We start from the raw sequence: 24961 nt of genomic DNA, 5'->3' as shown, positions 1-24961 counted from the left end.
TGGTAGAAAACCCTTGGAAAGAAAATCAAGTAATTCTAGCCCACTTAAAGTCAGCCGAACCACAAGAACCCCTAGTATTAGAAATTTCAGTACCTCCACTAGAGCTTTCACAAACATTAAAATAGGAAACACTCCCAATATAAGAGCACTATTGGATAGTGGCGCGTCGAGAACGGTATTAGGCGAAATCGGAGTAGCAATCGCAGAACATTATGGAGCTAAATTGCACCCCGCGAAAGGCCAGGCCATCATGACAGCAGACGGCACGATACAAGAAATAGCCGCGACTTGTTACTTACCAATACAAATAGATAGAGTTTCCCGGGTAATGAAAGTAAACATAGTACCCGGGTTACAAGAACAAGTATTTTTTGGAATAGATTTCTTACACACGTTCGGAGTGATACATGACGGTAGTAAAAAAATCTGGTATTTGTCTGAATTTCCGGAAAATGTTCACAGTTACGCGGGAAGTCTTGCGGAAAGAGAAGTTAGTAATCAATCTTCGGAAGAAATTAGGTTAGACCACTGCTGCGGGTTAAAAGATATTTCGGAGGAAGAACTAAAAGAATTAGATGAACTGCTAGTAGACCTACTCACAAGTCCGCCAGAAAACCTCCCCGCTACGGATCGAATCGAACACAGTATTGACGTCCAGGGACACAAACCGGTTAAAGAAAGATCGTACCGAGTATCCCCGGTCGTCTTGAAAGCAATGCAAGACGAAACGAAACGACTTTTAGAGGCAGGGATAATTAGAAAATCGAAAAGCGCTTGGTCTTTTCCGGTAGTCATGGTACGTAAACCAGACGGCACATATCGGATGTGTATAGACTACCGGAAATTAAACGAAATAGCGAAAAAAGATGCGTATCCCCTCCCTAAAATGGATTTTATACTAGAAAAACTACGGGCAGCTAAGTATATTACGACTTTGGATCTTAGATGGGGGTATCACCAAATCCCTATAGATGAAAAGAGTAGAGAGCATACAGCCTTTACAGTCCCCGGCATGGGTCTGTTCGAGTTCACTAGGATGCCATTCGGCCTATCAGGGGCCCCAGCAACATTTCAAAGGTTAATTGACTCCCTGATTGGTCCCGAAATGGAGCCACATGCTTATGCCTACCTCGATGACATTGATATAGTAAACGAATCATTCAAAGATCATTTAGACTGGATAAAACGAGTAACAAATGTCCTCCAGGAGACAAAAATGACAATCAACCCTCTAAAATGTGAATTCGGGCGACAAGCGGTTAGACACATGAAGCGCCTACGTGAAGAGGCAGAAAGGAACCTCAGACGAGTGGAAAGTGACTTTAGGGCTACGGAGGAAGAAGCCAACAACGCGACACGGTCATCAGAAGGACCACTAGCCCAAAGAAGAGACCGAGTAGTTAGTCGTGACGAAGAAAGCGGTTCCGAAGAAGAGCGTCAAGACTGGTGGTAGTTTGGCCAGTCGAAAAGGGAGACTTTTTTGTTTTGTGGAAGAGATGTCAAAATGTGTATTTGTCAAGTGTTGTTTGTATGTGTGGAATTAGAAAAGTGTGAGATGAGGGCGGAAACCGATTTTTATTTTTTGATCTGTAACTGGAGTGGTCGAACGTGACCATGACGAATTATATGGTAAAAAGCATTTTTGAACTATCTTAATTTTTTGAAATGTGAGACTTAATGCCATTTGTAACAAAATTTATTTTAATGGTTTTATTTTGACAAATTTACTTTTAGGGTTTTCTTGTGATTATTGAAAATTAATCCTTAGAAATGTAATTGTTATTTAAAGGTTGTTTGTTAATAAGGCTTTGTAAAATGAGGATAGATTGTCCGTATCGCTTCGTTTATTTACTGATTTAGGATTACTGACAATATGTGTCATTTCAAGGATCATTTTTTTTTATAGTTATCAGATTGATCAATTATTTTAGTGTTATTGTAATCAAATGTATGGTCCCTATACCAAGCATGTTTAGTTAATGATGTCCACTGTTTAGGGGGTTTGTAAACATCTTTCTTGTGTTCGTTATTTCGCGTTTTAATATTTCTTTTTGTTGTGCCAATGTAGGAGGAATCGCAATTTGAGCATGGTATTTTATAGATTACATTGTGTAACGTGGATTATAAAAAGTCCACGTTTGAGATGTTTTCCCGAGAGTTCGCCGAAGCTTGAATAGTAAAAGAAAGTAGAGTTTGAAATTGCACAAGACCACCAGGAACCAACTGAAATTTAATAGGGATATTTTGCTATTAATTTCATTATTGTAATTTCTCTAATTATGTAAGTTATGTTTTATTGTTTGAAATAGAATTGTTTATTTACTTAGTTTGTAGAGGTTAGGAATCTGGGACGATGTCGAGAGGTGAGAGAGAGATTCAGACACATCGAAGAAGACGAGCAACATAGGAGACAACAACGCAACCTCTCACAACAAAACGCGATAATCGGCAGAGATGTAAGACACAATCCTGACTTAGCCATCCGGAGAAAACATTCCACTGGTTTTTCTCCGCCTGTCACAACACTGGAGCAGACGACGCCGATCTAGCGATGAGAAAATCGAAAGAGCATTTCCCAAGCAGGGAGTCATGTCCAGTTTCCGACGGCGCCAGCCAATCAGAATAGCCGTCGGAAAGAATGAAGCAGCCCCGGACCAAAACAGCGCTCGGTAGCCAATGAAAACACCGAGCGCCGCCAGCGGTGCACGCAAACACGGATTTTGGAAGCGCGGAGGCTGTCGAAGACCGGAAGTTGAGAGAAAAGAATAGTTGATTTCTGGTGGTTACAAAGAACGAAATTTGTAGTTGGTTTTCGAAAAAAATAAATTATAACAAAAGTTTTTTGACCGGATCCTGATGTCCAGGAAATACTGGGACGACGAAAGGAAGCGGCTCGAAGGTTAGTGTCTTCATCAGGCTGTCGTTGTCGCGTGAGAAGACGAAATATTGAGAAAGTGAGGTTAGATCGAGGGACGCCACACACCACGAGGACAAGGGAAAAGTGTACTCACGCCGGGAAGCAAATTCGGGTGTAAAGTGAAGTTAAAATACGAGATAACATTGTTTTCCGAGCGGACACAAGTATTTTGAATTAAAGTCTAGAAAATTTCCACTCGGAAAGATAAATTTCATTGAAAATTCATAGTAGCGAAATACGAAAGAACACGTGCTTAGTGAAAATTTCCCGGCGTGATCCATTACACAGACCAGCAGTGTCCTGAATGTCTCTTTCTTTCTCTCTCTCAACATTGGAAAAATTTGTAAGTCATATTCTCGATTATTGTTTCGTTTATTTAGTTCGTCCCAGGTGTTTATTTTATTAATTATTAGAGAATTAAGGTTTCACATTTGGATTACAGTAAAATTTGAAATTTGTAGTTAAAAAGAAAAGTTCCTAGCTAGGAACTTTTGAATTTCGATAAACTGTCACTAGTAATTTCCTAGCTAGGGAATTTTGAATTTCGAATAGGGAATGTTACGGTATAACCTAACATTAACTCAAATTTAAAATTAATATTTGATTCCTTAATTTTTTTTTACTAATTTTCAAATTAATATTAAAGTCCCCTCCTCACATTTTTTTTAAACCTATGCTCAGCTGAAAGGTGATATCCTGAGATATCACAAAACATAAGCTTACATCAGCACCGCACCGGAAACGAAGTTGGGCTATTTAAGCGCTTTCATTATAACTAGAATTAAAAGACTAGTTGAATAAAATTTATGATTTTCAGGAACTCATTAAAATAATATTATTATAATTTATACATATATATCGTACGAGTAATATTTTATCTGGATGTCTTGGGGTTTACCCTGAAATATCCCGGGATATTCCGTATATTTTAGTGTTTAATATTATAGAAATTACGTGTAAAATATCCTGGGATATCCCGTATATTTTAATTTAAATATTATGGAAATTGTTTGTGGATATCCTTGGATATCCTATATTTTGTTGTTTTAATTATCATGGAAATTGCTTGCGGGTGACCTCGGATGTCTCATGTATTTTGGTTTTTAATGTAATAGAAATTACATGTGGATGTCCTGGGACATCCCGTATATTCTTGATTTAAATGTCGCGGAAATTACTTGCGTGTACCCTTGGGTATCTTATACATTTCAGTTTCAAATATAACGTGAAGTGCATGTGGATATTCTGAGATATCCTACATACCTTAGTTTCAAATGTAATAAGAATTACATGTGGATATCTTGAGATATCCTACATGCCTTAGTTTAAAATGTAATAAGAATTACATGTGGATATCCTGAGATATCCTACATGCCTTAGTTTAAAATGTAATAAGAATTATATGTGGATGTCCTTGGATGTCTCATACATTTCAGCTTCTAATATTATAGGAATTGTTCTAGGATGTCTTGCATATTGTTGCAACAGTTTACATGTATAATAAAATTGTAATTACCGAAATATGAGATGATTGGATATCCGGGGATATCTGAGATATTTTCGCGAGTATGAGTACGTATGAAAGTATGTATATTTAAAATTCGCACTATTATTATTAAGTTTAAAGGGAACCTTTTTTTTTGCAAATCTTAATACTAATTAATAGAAAGAAAATAATCATCTTATTATACATCGCCTTCGAACCCATACACCTTTGGTTGGCTGTGGCAACGCACACGCATACATACGACTCCTACAAAACAGTATTAGCATGGCAGCATGCATACAGGCATAGTGGCACGCACACAGGCATACTATGTATAGCACGGGCCACTCACACATGGTTGGCCTCTACTCGTTGCTTCTTCTTCTTCGTTCCATCCTTCCCTCTTCCCCTAGGGCCCATGTGCTTTCAAACAAACGCACGTGCAACGATTTAAACAAAACATTATTTCCTTTTAAACCTAACAAAACGAACAAATTTATAGATTAAAGAATTGCCTCTCTCTCAGTTATTTCGCCATCCACTACCCTGAGATCACAATAAAATACATTCATGACACAGAGTGGTCAATTTGAACAAGTTTTCTAAAAATAAAATCCCGACTACGAAGCTCAGGTGAAAGTAAGTTCACCTGGCGCCCGGTCGTAATTAGTTTTACAACAAAGAAAGAGCCTCGTAGTAAATACTTGGAGGTTGGAAGAGCATAACCTCCAAGCTTCGTTTGTTTATATTTTCAAAAAGAGACTTGAGAAAAATTGCATCACAGATAAGTATTGATACATTGATTAAATTTGATAGTAAATTTTTGGTAATTAATTATTAACTAAAGTAAATTAAAACAATATTTTAAATAAAATAATGGACTTGAGCATTCTTGGCAAGATATTAAAGTGCTGAGAATCCATGTTACAATTGTTAATTTTTTCTTTTGGAATTTTGTCTTTTTGTGTATTGAAAATTTGTTGTAGATTATTATTTGAGCGGAAGGCTGTTTTGATGTTAAATGGTTTTAAAATACCACTGAGTTTTTCTGACAATCCTATTACATAAGGTAAAGGTAAAAAATTCTTTTCTGTTGTGTTGTTTGTAATCGGTTGTTGAGGTTGTACGTTGTTTGTAAGTTTTTGTTTAATTTTGACCATTCTTTCTTTAATAATTTTATTAACGAAATCTGTTGGATAGTTGTTTTCTGACAAGATTAATTCAATTTTGTTAATGTTATCCGAATGGAATTTTTTATTTGAAAGAAGCAAACTTCTATCAACAAGATTGTTAATAACGTTGATTTTATATTTAAGAGGGTGGTGTGATAGAAAATTGAGGATCTTGAAACTGAATGTTTATCAAAAATTCAATTTCATATACCTTTCTATTATCGTTACGTTGATGACATAATTACCGCGGTACCAAAAGATAAAATTGAGTATGTTTCCAAAACATTCAACAGCTACAATCACAAAATTCAATTCACAGTGGAAAGAGAAAATAACGGTAAAATTCCTTTTCTCGATATACTTCTTATAAGAGAAAAAGAAAAAATAATAACTAATTGGTATCAAAAACCAACAAACTCTAATAGGATCCTCAATTTTCTATCACACCACCCTCTTAAATATAAAATCAACGTTATTAACAATCTTGTTGATAGAAGTTTGCTTCTTTCAAATAAAAAATTCCATTCGGATAACATTAACAAAATTGAATTAATCTTGTCAGAAAACAACTATCCAACAGATTTCGTTAATAAAATTATTAAAGAAAGAATGGTCAAAATTAAACAAAAACTTACAAACAACGTACAACCTCAACAACCGATTACAAACAACACAACAGAAAAGAATTTTTTACCTTTACCTTATGTAATAGGATTGTCAGAAAAACTCAGTGGTATTTTAAAACCATTTAACATCAAAACAGCCTTCCGCTCAAATAATAATCTACAACAAATTTTCAATACACAAAAAGACAAAATTCCAAAAGAAAAAATTAACAATGTAATCTATAAAATACCATGCTCAAATTGCGATTCCTCCTACATTGGCACAACAAAAAGAAATATTAAAACGCGAAATAACGAACACAAGAAAGATGTTTACAAACCCCCTAAACAGTGGACATCATTGACTAAACATGCTTGGTATAGGGACCATACATTTGATTACAATAACACTAAAATAATTGATCAATCTAATAACTATAAAAAAAAATGATCCTTGAAATGACACATATTGTCAGTAATCCTAAATCAGTAAATAAACGAAGCGATACGGACAATCTATCCTCATTTTACAAAGCCTTATTAACAAACAACCTTTAAATAACAATTACATTTCTAAGGATTAATTTTCAATAATCACAAGAAAACCCTAAAAGTAAATTTGTCAAAATAAAACCATTAAAATAAATTTTGTTACAAAGGGCATTAAATCTCACATTTCAAAAAATAAAGATAGTTCAAAAATGCTTTTCACCATATAATTCGTCATGGTCACGTTCGACTACTCCAGTTACAGATCAAAAAATAAAAATCGGTTTCCGCCCTCATCTCACACTTTTCTAATTCCACACATACAAACAACACTTGACAAATACACATTTTGACATCTCTTCCACAAAACAAAAAAGTCAGTTTCGCTTGTACTGATTTAAGGTTCGTAAATTACAATGTTTTGGGATATTATAATTTGGATATTTCTTCTTTTTTTTTTGTTCTTTATATAATTATAAAAAACAATTAAAATAAAAAAAAAAAAATCTCTAAATTTTTTATTATGTTTCATATTAATATCTTAAATAATTTATAATTACATTATATTCTTTAACATAATTTTATCACGTCGTTATATAAAAAGTATATATTTTTTAAATAATTTTTTAGAAAATAAACGTCACTGAAGAAGGCTCCCACATGAGCTGAAACGTCTGACTTTAAATGAAAAATTAGTTTTTTTCTTTTAACCTGATCCTTAAAGCCAATGAAATATTACAACTAATTATTATTTAAGAGGATCAATAAAAAACAAAATGAATAGAATTATTTATATGGGCAATCAAAATTCATTTGTGAGAGGAAATGGTTTCCTCAAAAGAATGGAAGAAACGTATGGAAAAATTCCTGCATCTTATCAATCACAATGGTCTACGGCTAAAAAAACCTTTGCAATTAAATCAAATCAAAGGACTTTTCTACTACGATGCAAAAGACAAAAACTTATTCCGAATTTCATTTCGAGGAACAACTACTTAAATTCCGTACAATTTTCAAACAACAACATTAACGATCAACACAACAACTCGATTTTTAATTTTCAAATTAAAACTGTAAAATTAATTATTAATGACAATTGCGCTACATTACACAATTCAAACAAAAAATTAAATTTTTTAGAACAAAAAATTAAATTTTTTAGAACAAAAAATTAAAACAATTTTTCCTGTAAATATTTATCAAAAGTTTTTCAATTTAGAGTTAAAAAAATCAAATTTAGTTTTCTACAAACACAAAGTAAATGTAAATCCAAATTTGAATATCTTATTGCACAGAAAAATAATCAGAATAATCTGATTACAGAAAATCATGATTTTAACAACAAATGGTTCTTTAATACAACTGACATTGAAATACCGGAAATAGTTCAAAAAACTGCTAGTCTTGGTAAAAATTTTGGTCTTCCTTATAATTCAAACCAAAAAATTCCAATACAAGAACTTATAGCTGATTTTGAATCCAACATACACAAAATTGATGAAAACAAAAGAAATCCTGCAAGACTTAAATTTGTTAATTGCATTGACACTTTTTTGAAAAAAACAAACACAAATAACAATCAAACTAAAAACACTTCCTTTCAAAAACAATTACTGTCTAATATATCACACTCACACTCACACTTTTCTAATTCCACACATACAAACAACACTTGACAAATACACATTTTGACATCTCTTCCACAAAACAAAAAAGTCAGTTTCGCTTGTACCCTTCAAAAGGGAAGACTAACAGTTTTTGAGAAATGTTTTCTCTAAAAATGTACAAATTTTCTGTGTTACTTTGTGCAATAATTATGGATTAAAGTGTTTATTTAAGGTTCGTAAATACAATGTTTTGGGATATTATAATTTGGATATTTCTTCTTTGTTCTTTATATAATTATAAAAAACAATTAAAAAAAAAAAAAAAATTCTAAATTTTTTATAATGTTTCATATTAATATCTTAAATAATTTATAATTACATTATATTCTTTTACATAATTTCATCACGTCGTTATATAAAAAGTATATATTTTTTAAATAATTTTTTAGAAAATAAACGTCACTGAAGAAGGCTCTAACATGAGCTGAAACGTCTGACTTTAAATGAAAAATTAGTTTTTTTTCTTTTAACCTGATCCTTAAAGCCAATGAAATATTACAACTAAAAATATAAATAGTCTAAAACCAATAATGACAGTAAGATTCAAGTTTAAAAATAGAAAACAATTTTTTATTACTTCTAATAAGTGTAGACATTAAAATTAACATTAATATGTGTGAATTAATCTTTAAATTTTAAAATAGCTTTGCCAATATTACCCTTTATTTCTCTACTCTTCCATAGAGAATGTACGCGAAACCTTCTTTTTTTTCTCCGACGCAAAAGACATAACATCGCTAATAAAATATTATTTTCATCATCTGATGAAGATGAATTGCTTGAGTTACAGTAATTTACTTCTATATTATCCATTGCTAAAAGATAAATAAAAATAAAATTTGCCATTGAGAAAAGAGAATAGAAACATATAAGAATATATAATAAAATAAAATCCATTATCAGATGTATAAAATTAATTATGTGATTGTGAATTATGTTGAAATAATATTATTAAATTTAAATATAAATAAATTATAATTTAATTTGATTATATATTTCAATAATTAATATTAATTTGTGAATTATTTGATCTTGAAGCAAAAATGTTAGTGGAAAAGTCGTAAACATACTTTGAACTGTACTTGTGGTGTCTAATCACTTGTTTTCCGTAGTAGCTTTAATTACATTACTTTAATATATACTTAATATATGAAGTTATAATTATACAAAAATAATTAATAATAATATTATGATATGCGTGCACTTACCAACATGCGACACTCGGTTATAACTTTTAAGGTTAGGATACCTCATGATATATATGATATATTTATATAAAATAATGAGGAATTATTTTCACTACGATAACGAATCATCCATTAAAATCCCAGTGGGCACAAAGACAAAAAACGTTCTTTAAACGTCTGTAAAACGTTTAATGTCTGCCAATTTATGTTTTAAGAACGTCCGACTGTTCCAAAAATGTTTCGGAACATACGGATGTTCTTTGAACGTAAATTGTCAGACATTAAACGTTCTACAGATGTTTAAAGAACGTCTTTTGTCTTTGTGCCCACTGGGATAGTAATATTGCGGTATTTCAAAGTTTTTAATATTCATTTTTATTAATAATAAACATTAAATAATAATTTTTAATTTTATTCAAACTCAAATTTGGCGGTAATTTTATTGCAGTCGCGCCAGCCGAAAATTGTGGTGTGGACAATTTCACGAATTTCACGGCTGCCTGCGCAGGCAGGCAGGCAGCAGAGCTGTGACCGTACCTTAAACGTACTTTTAGAATTCCGTGGTGTGAACAAACAATTAGATAAGCATGCATTGAGACAAAGGTATTAACATACCTTTAGATTACCATTGTGTGTTGTCCGTTAGGACAACTTTCTGTACAACTATTGTGTTAATAGCTTAACGCTTAAAAAGACACGTAAGTCCCCCATATAATTGACATTCCAATTTATAGAATTGAATCCATATTTTGTAAAAAAGATATTTTTAATTATTTAAAAAAAATTAATCGCTCATAATGTTAGGAAGAACGTGCAGAGATGTATGTAAGTAATTTTAATATTTTTTCATTCATGAATCAACAACATTGTGCAACATTTTTAAGGTTATCGAATGTGCACTAAGTTTTGACTTCAGTTTCTGAAAGTACTCATCAAAACTAGCAAAAACCTATTTCAGTTTTGCTATAGATTAGCTCAGATTTGAATTTTATTGAAATATGATTTTTTGTAATTATCTCTCTTTAAATACTGAACAAGAAAAAAAATTAAATCCAAAATTATTCAAGTTATGAATTTTTTTTACCTTTCAACATTTCTCGGTTCTCTGACATGGGCCGGTGGGAACGCTGGCTATTAAAATTTTATAAAAAAATTTTGCAATAGTTCTAACAAAAAAAAACTTAGTCGAAAATTGTTCCAGTTATGGATTTTTTCTGACTTTTTCACATTTTTATGTTTTCTGAAACAGGCGGCTGGGAACGCTGGCTATTGAAAATTTAAAAAAAATCGCAATGATCATTATTTTAAGAGCAATAATTGCTCTTTAATTTCTGACAATGAAACATGAAATTGGTTAAAAATTATTAGAATTGTGCATTTTTTAAGCTTTTTTAAAATTTTATATATGGACTGATAGAAACGCTGGCTATTAAAATTTTATAAAAAAATTTCGCAATAATCATAACTTTGAAAGCAATAATCCCTCTTTAATTCCTGACAAAGAAAAAAAATTTTGTTGAAAATTGCTAAAGTTATTATTTTTTTTTACTTTTTCACATTTTTTAGTTTTTTGAAACGGGCGGGTGAGAACGCTGGCTATTAAAATTTTACAAAAAAATTTGTGTTATCAATTTTTTTGGACTTTTTTCGAAACCAAATTTGTCGACCAAATTTTTTTTTCTTTGTCAGAAATTAAAAATGAATTATTGCTTTTCAAATTATGACTACTGCGGATTTGTAAAATAACTTTTAATAGTCAGCCTTCCCACCCTGCCGTATCAGAAAACCGAAAAATGTGAAAAAGTCAGAAAATAAATTCACATTTTGAAAAAATTCAAATCCGAGCTAATCTAGCAAAACTAAAATAGGTTTTTGATAGTTTGGATAAGTTCTTTCAGAAACTAAAGTCAAAACTTAGTGCATATTTTATGTGTTGCACTGTATAATCACCCTAGTGAAAATAAATCCACAAAAGGACAGAAATTTAGTCAGATTCTCTAATTTGAGTCACAAAACGTAAGATTAATTCATCTTTAGTCAGAAGACTTAAAAAAAATTCGATATTCCTAATCTATATTCATTGAAGCGAGCTTCGTAAGAATGCAATTCTATTGTGAAAAAACGGCTAGGTATAAATTTAAAGTTTAAATGGTACTTTGAATTTACTTACTATCTTTTGGTGGGGGACTGTATAATAATTAAAAAATTAAATAAATTCAGGGTGCCCACCATTTTTTCGTTACAAAATTCCCTGACTTTCCCTGACCAAACGAACGTTTTTCCCTGACTTTTTAAAACTGTCATATGCTGATGATTTAATAAAATAAGGTTAAAAAGGGTTCAGTAAATACAAAGAATAATTTTTATGAAATTAATACAATTAATGACGCCGTAAGACTTAATATTTTTGAGCCGGGACTAGATTTTATGGAATGACCCTGTAAATTTGTATTACAAAATTCTAATATTGTTTAACGTGAAATATATACATTTTCATTAATTTAAAATCTATTTTTAGATATTATAATTTAAAAACTTTTGAAATTTCATAATTTATACAAATTGAGAGTCAAATATTTTAAAATACAATTATTATTTTACAATTTTTAAGTAAAATTATTTTATGATTACTTTATAAATAACAATTTCATGAAACTTATTATATACTTATACATTTTCAATGGTTTCTGGTCACTAAAAATCAGAACTTTTTCTTTAATTCTAGAAATGTAATACTTAATCTAGTATTGTTGATAAAATTATCTGAATTTTTCGGTTCACATCAATTATCTATAGTTTTCATGTTTTTTCTTAAACTCCCTAATTTTTGTTTTCTCATGATGCAGCTTTTGCATTTCTGATGAAGTACAATTTTTCAAATGAATGTTATATAGAGTAGGAAGGTCCAAAAAAAAAGTCGGAATTTTTTTGCTCTCACCCCCTAGGAATAAAGTTTATACAAAATAAATTAATATTAACCCGTGCCTCAAAGCCCCTCAAATTTCCTATATATTGGGGAAAAACTTTATATAATGGGGAAAAAACGATTTTTCGTATATTTAATATAAAATCAAGAGGAAATGTTTTTTTCAGTCGGTCCAGAATATTTCTTTTTTAAATTGTTCAAATAATAAAATCCTCTTAGATATTTTACAAATTTTGTATTTTGTATAGATTATTAAAAAGTCTTCAAAGAAGCAAAAAACGGTAATTTGTTATTAGTTATTATCATATTTTCTCATCGATTGTAATTCAATTGGTTTAATGAATTTATATATTTTTTTTTGATAGATTCATAAAGCCAATTGTATTACAATAGATGAGAAAAATGATGGTAACTAATATAAAAATAATAAATTACCGTTTCTTGCTTTTTTAAGGATTTTTCAAAAATCTATAAAATATATGAAAATTAAAAAAGTTGTTAAATATATAAGAGGACTACATTCCTTGAACACTAAAAGAGAAACATCCTGAACAGACTGGAAAAAAAAATTTCTCTAGATTGTATATTAAATTAACAAAAAATCGTTTTTTCCTCATTTAAAATACATGGGAAATTTGAGGGGCTTTGAGGTACGGAGTAATTAATTTATTACCAAAAAAGCAGGGGTATTTTTTTAATAAACTTTAATCCTGGGGGTGACAGCAAAAAAATTCCGACATTTTGGTTTTCCTATGTATTTTTGGACTACCCTAATATGGAGTCTCAGACACGTTTTGAACGATTTGTCTTGAAATTTTGAAGGTGAATTTCTGTTTCAAGTACGCTTTGTAATTGCAACATTTTCCTCATAGCTCAACTCTGACTCACGGGTCGTTTTGCGTCTTAGGGGTACAGAACACAAACGCGTGACACAAACACCAAATTATTTTACACATTTTCACATATCATCTTAATAAACAATTGTTGTAAACTTATTTCGTCTTTGGCATATTTCTTATATATTTAGTTCTCTTCTTTTGACACCACAAAAAAATTTTTGTTGACCCTACATCACAGAGTCACACAATACTCAAGTATACGTTCGTATACTTCACTGCGACTTATAGGAAAAGTTTGTGTACACTAGCAGCAAGAATTTACGTACAAAGACAGATGGCGCTAGTGTGATAAAACAAAATAAACGCGTTGGCTCAACCTTAACCACTGACCAACCTTGACAACTCTCCCTACTACAGGATTTTAACTATTTCCTTAAGTAAAAACTTAATTAAACCTAAATATAAATAATTACAATAAATATTAACTAGTGGTCACAACCGGTGTTTCTACCCTATACTTACAATATTCTTTTTATCATTTTTTCAAAATTATGAAAAAATTTTTTTTTATTTTTTAAAATAACTTTTTTCTATATAGAAATTTTAATTAAATTCTTGTTAAAATTATATTCTTGGCACACAAGGATAGAGATAACAAACTTTTGTGAAGCTATTGTGTTTTAGTTTTAAGAAGTAGCAAAATAGAGGTTATTCGAAGCGCGACACATATTTTATTTAAATTCCCTGACTAATGGACACCCTGTTGATTTTGGTGGAAAATAGTCACAAACCCTAATCATCAAGATTGAACAGGAGCATATAAAAACCTTTAGTCAGAATTAACCAAAACCTTCAGGAAACGTCAAAATTTGTGACGTTTCCTCATTACAGCTGATGTTATTTTGAGTAGGGCAAATAAATAAGTAAATTAAATCGTTTAACAGCACCTGATTCCACTACACCGTCATCACCTGTCATCCCTGAGTCACCTTCACCACTGGCATCACTATCAACTTCACCACCGGCATCACCATCATCTTCACCACCAGTATCACCATCACCTTTACATTCAAACTCACCTCAATCATCTCCTCCAGCATCACCATCATCTGATATTTATTATACGCCAAAGTAGTAGAGCTACACGGGTTCTGGCTCAGTTACCGACCGTCGGTAAGGTAGATTTCCCAATAGCTCACTTTCAGATGGGTTAGAAGGGATGTTCTGTTTTACCGACCGAGTTTTAGTACCGGCCGCCACCGCTAGATGGCGCCACTTTATTTTTTGTTTAATTTAAACCCCCTTAGAGGGGTATTAAAATTTTTATTTTTGAATTTTCAAGTGGGTTAGAAGGGATGTTCTGTTTTACCGACATCTGAGTTCCGGCTGCCACCGAGAGATGGCGCCACATGTAAATTCTGACCCCCTTGGCGGGAAATTTAAATTTTTTATTTTTAAACTTTCAAGTGGGTTAGAAGGGATGTTCTGTTTTACCGACATCTGAGTTCCGGCTGCCACCGAAAGATAGCGCCACATGTAAATTCTGACCCCCCTTGGCGGGAAATTTAAATTTTTTATTTTTAAACTTTCAAGTGGGTTACAAGGGGTAATTTTAAATTTCGCGCTACTAAGTGAAAGTTGGTTGGTGTTCTACTTTACCGACCTCGATGATAATTCTCCTATAAAAATGCCGGTAAATTACCGACTGATGGTAAGTTACCGACCGATGATAAGTATTACCATCAGACAAAAAATGGAATACTTGCTCTACCATTTTGATACTCTAACGAAACGTGGTGCGGGTGTTGAAGTAGTGAATGAAGGAATGAAATGGGTGGATTTTGAAGAAGCGTTTGAGGGTCGTTTACAAAATAGTGCTGTAATGAATTTAGATTACAAGGATATTAATGAATTCCTTGATGATGCCTTTAGTTTATTTAAAGTTAACATTGAAAAAGCTTTAAACAGGTTTGGTCCGCTAAAAGTTTACACCGTATTGTTCGCGAAATTTGTTAAAGATTCCATTGATGGTAAAACCCAAGAAATATCAGATTTAAAGACATTCATCGCGAAAACCGGTGACATTTTAGTTACAACCCCATTAGAAGAGTGGTACAATGTTTATGTTAAACAAGTAACCTTAAAAAGAATGGAGGAATTCCAAGAAAAAGATTCTAATTGGAGACTTCATTCTATTGAAAGGTTGGAGGTTAACATTAACAAGTACAATCCCATGCGCGCAAGCTCTTATATCAATTTGCCAACTTCTATCAATCGAAAGCATGCCTGCATTAATGTCCAAAATGCTGATAACCAGTGTTTTAAATGGGCAATATTGTCAGCACTGTACCCAACAGACAAAAACGCGGAACGAGTTTCAAAATATAGACCCTATGAAGATACACTCAATTTTAGTGGTATCGAATTTCCTGTTTCTCTCAAAGACATTTCTAAATTTGAAACCCTAAACAACATTTCCGTCAACTTGTATGGTCTTGTTAAAAGAGATGAGAAGTTTACAGTTTCACCTCTTCATCTTTCGTCTCAAAAGAAGATGAATCACGTCAATCTTCTTCGAATTGAAGATCACTACATAGATGAAAATCTAAGTGAAGACGATGATGATGAAACTGATATACCTCTCATATCGTTTAACTACCATTATGTCTGGATAAAGGACTTGTCGAGACTTGTTAGCTCAGACTTATCAAAGCAGAAAAATAAAAAATTCATTTGCGATCGTTGCTTACATTATTTTCTGAATCAAGAAAAACTCACTCAACATGAACAGCATTGTCGAAAAATGAACGACACAAAGATTAAATTACCCCAAAAAGGTCAAAATACAGTCGAGTTTAAAAATTTTCAAAATAAGGAACGTGTTCCCTTCATCATTTATGCCGATTGTGAAAGTCTGTTAATTCCCTCGGCAGCACCCCAAGAACCAAAAAATACTGAGGTGTTTCAAAACCATAAAACTCTCAGTATTGGTTATTACTTAAAGTGTAGTTTCGATGACTCTTTGTCTGTGTACAAAGCATCACCTAGAGATGAGGAAAATCCAGCTAAATGGTTTTCTTTAGAATTAAAGAACTTGGCTGATAATCTAGATTCCATATTCAAGAACCCAGTTCCCATGGAAACATTAAGTCCACAGCAGTTGGCAGCTTTTCGAAATGATATGACTTGTCATATTTGTAAAAAGAAAATCGCGTATGGGGATGTGAAAGTACGAGATCATTGCCATCTAACAGGGAAGTACCGCGGACCCGCTCATCAAGATTGTAATATTAATTACCATGAATCGCAGATCATACCTGTTGTTTTCCATAACCTAAGTGGCTATGATGCACATTTCATTATTGAAGCTATTGCTACAGAATTTGATGGTACTGTTAATCTACTTCCTATTAACAAAGAAAAGTACATTAGTTTTACTAAAAATGTAAAAGGTGGTTTTCTAAAATTTCGTTTTATTGATTCTTTCAAGTTTATGGCATCATCTCTAGATAAGTTAGCATCCTATCTCGATGAATACAAAATTGTAAATTCCGTTTTTTCAAACAACAGCGACGATAAAATCCAATTGTTGACGCGAAAAGGAGTTTTTCCTTATGAATACATTGATTCAAGGGAAAAACTCGATGAAACAGAGTTACCGCCAAAAGATAAATTCTACAGCACATTAAACGATTCAAATGTTTCCGATGAAGACTATGCACATGCGCAGAAAGTGTGGAGTGAATTTAGTTGTCAAAATCTTGGTGATTATGTATACTTGTACATGCAAACCGACATACTGTTACTCGCGGACATTTTCGAAAATTTCAGAAACCAGTGTTTAATCTCGTACGGTCTTGATCCAGCACACTATTATACTACACCGGGTTTGACTTGGGACGCAATGTTAAAGTATACGGAAGTAAGACTTGAACTCTTGACAGACATTGACATGGTAATGTTTATTGAACGAGGAATAAGAGGTGGTGTAAGTCAATGTACAAATCGATATGCAAAAGCTAACAATCATTACATGGAACAATTTGATGAAAATGAGGACACGTCTTACATCGTATACTTTGACGCAAATAATCTATACGGTTGGGTAATGGTTCAACCGCTTCCCTATGGTGGCTTCAAGTGGGTAGAGAATGTTGATAATAGTTTTGATTTCAATGTTGCAGACGATGCGCCTACAGGTTACATTTTGGAAGTTGATTTGGATTATCCAGATCACCTTCATGATAAACACAGCGATTTTCCATTTTGTCCGGAACGCTCGAAGCCACCAGGGTCAAAAGAGGAGAAGCTCCTAACTACCCTCCTACCAAAACGAAAGCACGTTCTCCATTATCGTGCCTTAAAACAAGCTATTGCCAACGGTCTCGTGTTAGTTAAAATTCATCGCGTCTTAAAATTCGAACAATCCACTTGGTTGAAAAGTTACATTGACTTTAATACCACGCGAAGAACAAACGCTAGTAATGAATTTGAAAAAAACTTGTTTAAATTGATGAACAACGCGGTATTTGGCAAAACAATGGAGAACGTGCGAAAACATGTGGACATTAAACTTGTGACAAAGTGGGAGGGTAGATACGGAGCTGAAGCCCTAATAGCAAAGCCTAACTTCCACAGCAGAGCCATCTTTAATGAGAATTTGGTTGCTGTGGAACTTAGGAAAATGGAGGTACTAATGAACAAGCCGGTGTATGTTGGCTTGACTGTTTTGGATGTGTCAAAAACGCTTATTTATGATTTTCATTACGATTACATGTTAAACAAGTATGATGAAAATAAATTGAAATTATTGTACACCGACACCGATAGCCTGATTTATGAAATCAAGTGCTCAGACATTTACGCTGATATGAAGCAAGACATTATGAAATTCGACACTTCTGATTATCGGGTTAATAACGTGTACAATATTCCGCAAGCCAACAAAAAGATATTAGGTCTCATGAAGGATGAATGCAATGGAAAAATTGTAACAGAATTTGTTGGCTTGCGGAGCAAAATGTACAGCGTCCGTGTAGAAGGGAAAGATTTAATAAAAAAGGCTAAAGGTGTCAAAGCAGGAGTTGTTAAGAAAAATATCGACTTTGATGATTATGTTTATTGTCTTCGAAATATTAAAATGCAATCTAGAACGCAATATTCAATTAGGTCGAATCTTCACAAAGTACAAACTTTGAAACAAACGAAAATTGCACTAAGTCCTTATGACGACAAGAGATACTTGATAGAAAAAAGCACCGACACCCTCGCATGGGGTCATTGTAAAATTATTGAAATTGACGACGATGAAAATAAACTTATGTAAAAAGATTTGTTACAGAAAGGAGAAAGAAATGGTTGTTTGAATAAAAAGATGTTCAATTTATTTTATGTCTACTTTATTAGAAAAAACGTTATCCTATTTACATTAACTTATTTTAACTATATTTTAACTTATTTTAACTTATTTTAACTTTACTTTAACTTATTTTAACTTATTTTAACTAAATTTTAACTTATTTTAACTTATTTTAACTAAATTTTAACTTATTTTAACTTTACTTTAACTTATTTTAACGTTACTTTAACATTCGTTTAACATTACTTTAACTATACTTTAACGTTACTTTAACATTACTTTAACGTTACTTTAACTATATTACATATCAGATTTTTTTATCCAACTATTATGTGAGCTATCGAATCCAAGCCATTTCACGTATACATCATTACCACGAGTCTTGAGAACTTTTTCTACGAGGTAAACATCTGGATATTAGACTTTCAGCAATTCTTCTTCGTAGAAACCACCTTCGATGGGTTGATTTTGGTAATCTTTCAGCTTGTATGTAACTGGTTTTGTTGATTTAACTTTATCCACGGTGAATACTTCCGTTGTCCAGTTGGGAGTATATCCTTTTTCAAAGATATTTTTAAACTTGCTAACTCGAACTCTGTCTCCAACTTTGAATTTTGATCTTTTCAGCGGAATTCTACGTAGTTTACGGATACGTCTCAGCAGTTCTCTTGTATCTTCTACGGTGACATCTTTGGGTTTCATACCAATAGTAGGATGCTTTTTATTATTGTACTTTGTCATGAGAGTTGGTAAAAGATTAATCCATTTATAATTGCCTTGCAAGCTGAATTCAGGCCACATCATGTTTTTTAGAGTGCGGTTAAATCTTTCAACAATTGAGGCTTTCAAATTACTATATGTAGAATAGAGATTAATGTTAAATTCTTGCATTAAACTCTTAAATTCAGAATTGTAAAATTCTTTTCCTCTATCAGTATGCAAATTTTTTGGAATTCGGCCTTGTTTGAGAATAGTTTTCATGGCCAAAGAAATATCCTTTCCATTCTTACTCTTTACAGCTACAGCCCAGGCATATTTGGAAAAAATGTCTATAACTGTGAGCATGTATTTGAAACCTTTATTAGAATAAGAATAAGGTATCATTTCAACCAAATCTGCTTGCCAGGTTTCATCGATGCCACGCATTTGAACTTTTCGACGAGGATAATTTTTTCTAGCTTGTTTATGCAGTTCAGTTACAACTGTTAATTTTTGATCAGCCATCACTGTTGAATAAATTTAGCCTCTTTGATAATGTAATTTTGCTGTGATTCAATTTCTTTAAGTTTTTCGTTCACCCTATCCTCGATAATTCGGATATAAAGATTCAAATCATCAATAGCTGATCTTAAAGAAGATGTAATTTGAAAAACTGTTTTTATCTCGTTTTTAATAATTTTCTGTGCAAGTCTTAAATTTACAGCGTCTTGTTGCTCTTCAGCGTCTTGAACGTTGCAAAGTCTTTTGTTATCAATGTCGTATTGTTCACTTTGAGTAATTTTAAAACCAATTCCAGAAGGTCCAGGAAGTCCACGACTTGCAAGAGGCCGTGACAAGGGATGTCCAAACACATCAATGCTCATTTTAATACTAAGCTCTATTTGCTTGTACTCTCCTAATATATAATGCGAGCTTCACGTAGTTCTTCGATGATTGACATAATTTCATTATTATGGCTTGGATTACCAGCTTGCTGTGATGCTACTAGCAGACGTAAACGGTCAACTAGTTCATTGGGATCATCCCAATAGATGTAGTCTGGGTTAAATTGTTTCTTTGAAATCATAAATTAAGGTAATTTCTTTTCAAGCTTCTTCTTCTTCTTCAAAACACCACTACCCTTTTTTGGCGTACCCTTAAAAAGTTTTGAAATGACAACAGTGTATTTAGAACTCCTGGTTACGTTGACAAGTCCACTGGAACTATAATTTTTTCGGTGTGCATTTGTAGCTACAAGAATTTCTTTATAATTTTTCAAATCATCTGAACTTATTAATGCAGGATTAGGTTCTTGTCGAAATAAAAGTTCAAGCAACCCAGCAGTTTTTAAATATTTTTCTTTCCAGCAAGTTGAATATGTGAACCTTCTAAATCAACTGGTGTATCACCAATAATAAAAGAACCATTAGGAAGCTTACGTACTCCATAAACCATATCTAAAAAACTTTTCCTATTTTATTCAATAATTGAATAAATTTATTTGTCAAATTTTCATAATTAAGTTCTTCTCCTTCTTCAAACTTGTTGCTCTTATCAAACAGACTGTCATTGAGTAGTGTTTTATCAAATTCCTCTTCCTCATCAACAGCAGTTGAGAAAGAAAAATCATTTTCCTCCTTTTTAACTTTTTCTTTTTAATATTTTTGAAAGGTATGTCAGTTATGTTCACCAGCTTTTCCAGGGGTGTTACTATTGGTTGAAAAGTTTCTTTCAATACTGTTTCTGCAGCCTCTTTACCCATTTTGAGTAAACGATGTTTCCGCCTAATAGCATCACTTGCTTTTGCTATTTGACGAAGCGTTTCTTGCTCTTTTCGATACATGTTTTCTTCGAGACAAGATAAACTATACTAATGAAAAATTCAATGAACTTCTTGTATTTATAGTGAAATGAAGCAATCAAATCCTCTTCTATATCTTCCTTCAATAAAATTACGGTCCTTATCAATAACAACAAATCCATATTTGTCAGATTTCCAACATTCTGAACATAAATCGCGAAATTGAGTATAACTCATATCTGTATTAACATGATCTTCGTATACATGTTTCAGATTCTTTTCATCTTGTCTAAATAGAACCAATAAATTAACATTATCTCGAACTAGATGTTAGGAATACGAGCATACGTTTGACATAAATAGAAACTGTCAACGTTTACATGTCTGCCCATACAAAAGAAAGCTCTAACATTATCTTGCTTTTCACAAGCAATGTCATCAAAAACGAATATTGAATTTGCTTTAGCATCTTTTGGAGATACTACTTCTTCATGTTCACTAAATGGAAAATACTCAACACCATCTACCTGACTGATTACATTTTCTAAAAATTTATATTTCGGTTGCTGTAGAGATTTAGAGTAGAGGTAAATATTTTCAAAACTTAGACCATTTGGATGTATTATTAGGGAAAGAAGAGCATTTGTTTTACCACAATTTGAGGGGGCCACAGAAAACTGCACGAATGCTGTCTGAAAACAGACTACCGTGACGTTTAATCTTTTTTTCATTAGTTTCAACATCTATACTAGAGATTGGCAGTGCGACAGGTTGTTTCGTGAACTGCATCTTGACAGTAACTGCTCGAAAATCTATAAATACCTAGCTTTTATAGTCAATTTGTCAGTTTCACGTCAACCATTGTAGAGTGAAGTATGATTCTGCATCAGGAGGTGAAAAAAGAACGCTATCAAGGAAAAGGTTTAATTAATCAAAGTTAGGCATGAGAATGAGAAGAAAAGAAAATCATCTATAAAGAAGAAGAGTAAAACATGTGTAAGAAGAAGCAAATAGCGCTTAGAAAAATTGTTGATGCTGCACGAAAAAGTATGGCTCCTGGTAATAATGCTGAAGAATCAATTCGAGCAGCTATAGTTGGTGCACGAAAAGCAATAAAAAATGTTGGTGGTAAATCCAAAATTTTATCACCTAGAATTCTTCCTGTACCTACTAAAGTAGGTGGATTTTACCGCTAGTTTCCAATTTTTGCTGGACTTAGTGCTTTAGGAGCTCTTGCTGGAGGAGCTTCAGGAATAGCAAGGGGCTGTTAATAAGGCTAAAACAGCTAGTGAACAGCTTGCAGAAGCTCAACCGTCACAATAGATCCATGGAAGCCATATCACTTGGAAAGGGATTACACCTTAAACCTTATCGACAAGGACTTGGTCTCCACTTAAAACCCTACATTCAAGGAAAAGGAATTAAAAAACGAGCATCAAAAAAGAAGAAGAAGAAGAAGAAACGAGCATCAAGAAAAAAGAGAACTACAAGAAGGAAAACAAAAAACTTGTTTTGAAGTTACCTCACCGTCCATTAACTGATTTTGATCTGTGGAAGCATGCCAAAGCTGTCAAAATACCCCATTTTCGTGGTATTTTTATGCGAATGAACTACCTGTAAGTGGTCCTTACAAGTATGAATCAGGAATAATTAATCTTGATAATAAAGAAGGTGCTGAAACACATTGGGTAGCATATAAAAAATTCAAAAACGAAAACAATGTATTTTGATAGTTTTGGCAACCTTGCTCCACCAACAGATCTTGTCATTTACTTGGGTGATGGTAGCTTAATAAAATATAATCATAAAGATATCAAAATTATGATACATTTGTATGTGGACACTTGTGTCTCAAATTTTTGTGTAATCAACTAAATATTAAGAGTTGTTTTAACCTTTATAAGACTATGTAACACCTGTAAGCTTTCAGTATAAAATCTGACAGCAACATGAGTGATTCGTTTACTTTAACGTTAACAGGAAATTCTTCAGTTCTAGGAGCTGAATATTTCCCCTTAATAGAACCTAAATTCAAATAAAAGTTATGTACTTGGTCTTGTTGAACTATTGACTTTTAATTCAATTCCCAATATTGATAAAGGAAATAACAAGTTTTACGTTGGAAATCAAGTAATTGATATTCCAACTGGAAGTTATGAAATTAAAGATATTGAATCATATTTACAAAATTCTGTAAAAACTGGAACTGTTATTACTATAAAACCTAATAATAATACATTACGCAGTATTGTTGAATCTAATTTACCAATTGATTTTAAACCTAAAGATTCGATTGGTAAGTTGTTGGGATTTACATCGCAGAAACTATCATCTCATAGAGCAACATATTTCTGATTTACCTGTAGCCATTTTAAAGGTTAATTCAGTTAGAATTGAGTGTAATATCACATCTGGAGCATATATAATAACCAAAAAGTTCACACTATCCATGAATTCTTTCCTAGCGTTCCACCAGGATATAAGATTGTGGAAGTGCCTGCACACGTCATTTACCTTCCGATTGCCACCAAGACAATACATAATATACAACTGCGAATTGTCGATCAGGACGGTGATTTAATAAATTTTAGAGGTGAAACTATAACAATTCGATTGCATATAAAGTCTTTGTAATGGGAATCGTTTATAACCAAAGAGCTGTTGTTGGTGGAAACTATAAAAGTCAGACAACATGCAAGAGTCCAATCAGTCTAAATTTATCTCACAAGGTGTTAACACCTCAGAATCGCCTCTTCCTACAAGAACTAGGTCTAAAAGTTCAAGGAAAGAAAATAAGACAACAAGACAATTAATCTACATATTTTTTTGGTTGCTGTTGCAATAAAAATGGACGAACTTCTCAATATTCCAGCAGCAGTGAATTTCGATGAGTCAATAGCTCATTATGAAATTCATGCTCATCAACCATACGCATCTTCATCTTTTAACAATAGCGATGAAATTCGAATCGCAGTACAACATCAAGACTTGTGCATTTTACCTAGTAAAAGTTCATTACACATTTTTGGTAGATTAACTAAAAATGATGGAATTACTCTTACACAAAACGTACATTTAAGTAATAATGCTGTATGCTTTTTGTTTGATGAAATTCGCTATGAACTAAATGGTATTGAAATTGATCGCTGCAAATACGTTGGACATACTACAATCATGAAAAATTACACCTCGCAAACATCAAATCAGATAAATTTTATTGAAAATGCTGGATATTCAAAAATTGCAGCTGATGCAAGACTTGTATTGGAAAATGGATATTTTGACGTCACAATACCACTCAGCATGATTTTTGGTTTTGCTGAAGATTATAAAAAAATCGTTATGAACGCTAAACATGAACTTATTTAACAAGAGCACGTTCTGACGTGAATGCCGTAATTCAAACAGGACAAGAAGGGGATGAGGAATTTAAAATTTCTATCAATAAACTGAATGGATGGTTCCATACGTTTTACCTTCTGACAATAACAAAGTTAAATTGTTAAAATATATTGAAAAGGATCCATTAATTTCAATAAGTTTTAGGTCGTGGGAAATGTATGAGTATCCTTTAATTCCTACAAGTTCAAAAGTTTTGTGGCAATTAAAACATCAACGCAATTAGAGAAACCTCGTTATGGTTATTGTTGGATTTCAAACAGCGAGGAAAGATAAACGAAAAAAACTATGCCTGTCATTTTGACCCATTGTAATATTATAAATGTTAAACTCTTTTTAAATTCACAATATTATCCTTACGGAAATTTAAATTTAAACTTTGATCAAAATCAGTACTCTCTACTTTATGAAATGT

At 32.3% G+C, this 24961-nt stretch overlaps 3 protein-coding genes across 3 annotated transcripts; all 3 read left to right on the top strand.

Moving 5' to 3' along the window:
- The first annotated feature begins 1614 nt into the window (after nucleotides 1-1614).
- Nucleotides 1615-14423, top strand: LOC122497777 (putative uncharacterized protein DDB_G0290521). The gene is made up of 4 exons (XM_043605063.1): nucleotides 1615-1629; nucleotides 2328-2456; nucleotides 7965-8076; nucleotides 14233-14423. Exons 1-4 carry the CDS (start codon nucleotides 1615-1617, stop codon nucleotides 14421-14423), a joined length of 447 nt encoding a protein of 148 aa, XP_043460998.1.
- A 618-nt stretch (nucleotides 14424-15041) lies between these two features.
- On the top strand, nucleotides 15042-18614 carry LOC122497776. Its single transcript, XM_043605062.1, has one exon. It carries the CDS (start codon nucleotides 15042-15044, stop codon nucleotides 18612-18614), a length of 3573 nt encoding a protein of 1190 aa, XP_043460997.1.
- A 5380-nt stretch (nucleotides 18615-23994) lies between these two features.
- LOC122497781 lies at nucleotides 23995-24516 on the top strand. The gene has a single exon (XM_043605070.1). It carries the CDS (start codon nucleotides 23995-23997, stop codon nucleotides 24514-24516), a length of 522 nt encoding a protein of 173 aa, XP_043461005.1.
- Nucleotides 24517-24961: the final 445 nt, after the last annotated feature.

The sequence above is a fragment of the Leptopilina heterotoma genome, unplaced genomic scaffold (genome assembly GCF_015476425.1).
Source record: "Leptopilina heterotoma isolate Lh14 unplaced genomic scaffold, ASM1547642v1 Lhet_1394, whole genome shotgun sequence".
NCBI lineage: Eukaryota > Metazoa > Arthropoda > Insecta > Hymenoptera > Figitidae > Leptopilina > Leptopilina heterotoma.
Note: the sequence above shows the minus strand (reverse complement) of the source record. Positions and strands in the feature narration are given on the sequence as shown.

Excerpts from the sequence above, each read along its gene's own strand:
- LOC122497777 (XM_043605063.1), top strand. Across the intron at positions 2,457-7,964 it reads ACGCGATAATCGGCAGAGAT|AAAAATAATCAGAATAATCT; the intron begins GTAAGACACAAT and ends CTTATTGCACAG. Across the intron at positions 8,077-14,232 it reads TCAAAAAACTGCTAGTCTTG|CACCTGATTCCACTACACCG; the intron begins GTAAAAATTTTG and ends ATCGTTTAACAG.
- LOC122497776 (XM_043605062.1), top strand. The coding sequence starts at position 15,042 with ATGGAATACTTGCTCTACCATTTTGATACTCTAACGAAACGTGGTGCG.
- LOC122497781 (XM_043605070.1), top strand. The coding sequence starts at position 23,995 with ATGGACGAACTTCTCAATATTCCAGCAGCAGTGAATTTCGATGAGTCA.